The 4,925-nt window shown below is 50.6% G+C and overlaps 1 protein-coding gene across 3 annotated transcripts in view; it reads right to left on the bottom strand.

The window, feature by feature from the left end:
* LOC128703872 (uncharacterized) overlaps positions 1-3,871 on the bottom strand; it is a 103,353-nt gene extending 99,482 nt beyond the window's left edge. For 2 of the 3 annotated variants that reach the window (XR_008409378.2, XM_053798718.2), the window contains exon 1: positions 2,568-3,871. Coding sequence is in view for 2 of the 3 variants with exons in the window: in XM_053798718.2 (XP_053654693.1) it covers positions 2,568-3,726 (1,159 nt within the window). In the remaining variant the exon portion in view is untranslated. The remainder of the gene's footprint in view (positions 1-2,567) is intronic. The other variant, XM_070104903.1, reaches the window with a different exon arrangement.
* Positions 3,872-4,925: the final 1,054 nt, after the last annotated feature.

Raw genomic sequence — 4,925 nt, 5'->3', positions numbered from 1 at the left:
CTCGTGGTGCTGATCCCACGCCCAGGCTCGTGGTACTGATACCACGCCCATGCTTGTGGTAATGACTCCACGCCCATTCTTTTGGTACTGACCCTACGCCCATGCTTGTGGTACTGACACCATGCCAACGCTTAAGGTGCTACCCCACGCCCACGCTTACGGTGCTACCCCACGCTCACGCTTACGGTGCTACCCCACGCCCACGCCTACGGTGCTACCCCAAAACCATAACCTACTGTATCCACGCCCTCACGATAGCCAGTGTACACATTGATGGATACAGGAATTCTATTTTGGGGGTCGGTGCCCCCAGGACCTGGTCCCAGACAAGGCCTCCTGGTAGATCAAGGCCTGATCAACCAGGCTATTGATGCTGAGTGCACTCTGTCCAGAAAATGAACCACAACCTGGCTATGGTTCATTTTCTGTACTAGACTCAACGCACACATCCCCCACTGTACTAGACTCAACGTACACATCCCCCACTGTACTAGACTCAACGTACACATCCCCCCACTGTACTAGACTCAACGTACACATCCCCCCACTGTACTACTAAACGTATACATCCCCCCACTGTACTAGACTCCACGTACACATCCCCCACTGTACTAGACTCAACGTACACATCCCCCACTGTACTAGACTCAACGTACACATCCCCCCACTGTACTAGACTCAACGTACACACCCCCCACTGTACTAGACTCAACGTACACATCCCCCACTGTACTAGACTCAACGTACACATCCCCCCACTGTACTAGACTCAACGTACACATCCCCCACTGTACTAGACTCAACGTACACATCCCCCCACTGTACTAGACTCAACGTACACATCCCCCCACTGTACTAGACTCAACGTACACATCCCCCACTGTACTAGACTCAACGTACACATCCCCCCACTGTACTACTAAACGTATACACCCCCCACTGTACTAGACTCAACGCACACATCCCCCACTGTACTAGACTCAACGTACACATCCCCCCACTGTACTACTAAACGTAAACATCCCCCCACTGTACTAGACTCCACGTACACATCCCCCACTGTACTACTAAACGTACACATCCCCCACTGTACTAGACTCAACGTACACATCCCCCCACTGTACTACTAAACGTACACATCCCCCACTGTACTAGACTCAACGTACACATCCCCCACTGTACTAGACTCAACGTACACATCCCCCCACTGTACTACTCAACGCACACATCCCCCCACTGTACTAGACTCAACGTACACATCCCCCACTGTACTAGACTCAACGTACACATCCCCCCACTGTACTAGACTCAACGTACACATCCCCAACTGTACTACTCAACGTACACATCCCCCCACTGTACTAGACTCAACGTACACATCCCCCACTGTACTAGACTCAACGTACACATCCCCCACTGTACTAGACTCAACGTACACATCCCCCCACTGTACTACTAAACGTACACATCCCCCACTGTACTAGACTCAACGTACACATCCCCCACTGTACTAGACTCAACGTACACATCCCCCCACTGTACTAGACTCAACGTACACATCCCCCACTGTACTAGACTCAACGTACACATCCCCCACTGTACTAGACTCAACGTACACATCCCCCACTGTACTAGACTCAACGTACACATCCCCCACTGTACTAGACTCAACGTACACATCCCCCACTGTACTAGACTCAACGTACACATCCCCCACTGTACTAGACTCAACGTACACATCCCCCCCCTGTACTAGACTCAACGTACACATCCCCCCACTGTACTAGACTCAACGTACACATCCCCCCACTGTACTAGACTCAACGTACACAACGTACACATCCCCCCACTGTACTAGACTCAACGTACACATCCCCCACTGTACTAGACTCAACGTACACATCCCCCACTGTACTAGACTCAACGTACACATCCCCCACTGTACTAGACTCAACGTACACATCCCCCACTGTACTAGACTCAACGTACACATCCCCCACTGTACTAGACTCAACGTACACATCCCCCCACTGTACTAGACTCAACGTACACATCCCCCACTGTACTAGACTCAACGTACACATCCCCCACTGTACTAGACTCAACGTACACATCCCCCCCCACTGTACTAGACTCAACGTACACATCCCCCACTGTACTAGACTCAACGTACACATCCCCCCACTGTACTGTACTAGACTCAACGTACACATCCCCCACTGTACTAGACTCAACGTACACATCCCCCCACTGTACTAGACTCAACGTACACATCCCCCACTGTACTAGACTCAACGTACACATCCCCCACTGTACTAGTACACTCAACGTACACATCCCCCCACTGTACTAGACTCAACGTACACATCCCCCACTGTACTAGACTCAACGTACACATCCCCCACTGTACTAGACTCAACGTACACATCCCCCCACTGTACTAGACTCAACGTACACATCCCCCACTGTACTAGACTCAACGTACACATCCCCCCACTGTACTAGACTCAACGTACACATCCCCCACTGTACTAGACTCAACGTACGTAAGAGGCTACAATGTTCACCTGTAACTGGAGGCTGTGCTGGCCTGGCTCGAGTACTTCTGAGTGATGGTACTCCCACTCGACCACCACTGAGTGCTGGTACTCCCACTCGACCACCACTGAGTGCTGGTACTCCCACTCGACCACCACTGTCTTTAACTACCACTACTGTAGCCTCGCTAGTACTAGCCAGGCTAGTACTAGGTAGTGGAGTAGGCAGGCGGGAGCTGTGGGCTCTGCTTGTGGGACTTGTGGTGGATGTGGGTTTAGAGGTGGTGGAAGTGGGTTTGGGAGTGGGTTTTGAGGTGGAAGTGGGTTTTGAGGTGGAGGAAGTGGGTTTTGAGGTGGAGGAAGTGGGTTTGGGAGTGGAGGAAGTGGGTTTTGAGGTGGAGGAAGTGGGTTTGGGAGTGGAGGAAGTGGGTTTTGAGGTGGAGGAAGTGGGTTTGGGAGTGGGTTTTGAGGAGGAAGTGGATTTTGAGGTGGAGGAAGTGGGTTTTGAGGTGGAGGAAGTGGGTTTTGAGGTGGAGGAAGTGGGTTTGGGAGTGGGTTTTAAGGAGGAAGTGGATTTTGAGGTGGAGGAAGTGGGTTTTAAAGTGGATTTTGAAGACGAAACTGGAGTCGACGCTGAAGAGGCAGTGGTTAAAGCATTCTTGGCGGTGGTAGTTGTGGTGGGACAGGTTGTGGTGGATGGCTGGTCAACCACTGGGGAAGGGCAGTGAGTGCCCCTCGCATCAGGTACTTTCCTCAGTGGCGTGGGCGTCACCACTGTAGTGTGCTGTTGCTTGGAGGTGGTCGCAGTGTCTGTAACGCTCTTTCCCGACGCTGTGGCTGCGTGGGTACTAAGATATCGCAATCTGGGCATCTCGTAGGCCTGGGGTACGCCTTCACCCACTTTCTGCCAGTTATAACGACCTTCCTGCGGCTTCTCCGTCTTGAAATCAAAGTTCCAACGCTTGCAATCCGCCTGGGAGATCTTGCTAAGCTCATCCTGCACGAACTTGAGGTTCTCATCGTGGTCTATGGGTCCGAAGAGGTTCTTGCGGACCTGCGCTGTGCGCTCCTGGGCGGGGATCGAACTGCGGACCAGTTCGCGACGTAAGTCCGACATTCTGCAAGCCGAAAACAGCGGCAAGGCCACGCTTGTGCTCATGGCGACACCTTCCACGCACACTTCCCGCATGAGAGCAACACCACAGGCGACACTACATGTACAAGTGATCACACGGACACCACGGTGCACGAGGAGCCTTAAATCCAGGAGATAGTGGTCACTGAGGCTGCGTCATCTTGCCCTGACGGACTTACCAACAACTCTGATCGACGGAGTAGCGACCACCCCCCTCCCGAACCCCTGCACAGGGGTGCCAACCCTACGTCACTCACACACTAATCTTAAATCAATTTTAAGCCTCATTCCTTTAACCCACAGACGTTATCTCGCTAGTATACACTATTAATATATTATTTTGTTTAATGTTAATGGTAAATATGGTGTTAGTTGAGAATTAGATTTGTAGAGGATTTGTTAAGGGTTAGGGTTGGTAGAGTGTGTGTGGCTTCTCCGCCAATCAGGAGGCTGGAAGCACTATCTCCTGGCGCGACAGTGGCCAATCAGCTGGCGGAGTGCCGCTGGAAGCCCCGCCCCAGCGCCTGGCGGGGAAGAAGGGCACTCATCCATGGAGGAGGTGTTACCCTTCATGTAATGGATTGAAGTGTTGCACCTCACATATTAGCAAGATGATATGGCACCCCCCCACACCCAACCTCACTCCCACACCCCCACCACAACCCCCTCCACCACCTCCAACCCTCCCATTAACCCACAATCCTTCAAACCCCCATCTCACCCCCTTATTTACCCCCTCCAACCTCTCTTTAACCCCTTATAAGAAAGATATATAACCAGGATTTCTCCCGGCAAAGCAAATTTTCCTTTTTAACAGAGAAAAAAAATAATTTCTTAAAAATAACGCCGAATTCGCCGCACAAACGCCATCTGTTGAGCGCTGAAACAACTACTCGCTGGTTCCCGCCGCTGCCAACAGATGGCAGCACTCTACAGTGTCTCCTGTTTAATTTAAATATTATTCCTTAAATGGAAATAAACTTAAAAACAGTTAAATCTAGAAAATTGTTAATAATGTTAGTTGTTATAATGGCTAAATTATACGTATATATACACCGTGTATATGTATATATATATAGTGTGTATATACACTGTATATGTATACATACTGGAAGTAGTGTATATATCTCGTTTAATATGTATTTATGGTATTAGAGTCGCCATGAGAGGTGGTACCTGGGTGACAGGTACACAGATAGGCTTCAAACCTGTACCTGGGTGACAGGTACACAGATAGGCTTCAAACCTGTACC

Source organism: Cherax quadricarinatus, chromosome 95 (genome assembly GCF_038502225.1).
Source record: "Cherax quadricarinatus isolate ZL_2023a chromosome 95, ASM3850222v1, whole genome shotgun sequence".
Taxonomy (NCBI): Eukaryota; Metazoa; Arthropoda; class Malacostraca; order Decapoda; family Parastacidae; genus Cherax; species Cherax quadricarinatus.
This window is presented reverse-complemented; position numbering and strand designations above follow the sequence as displayed.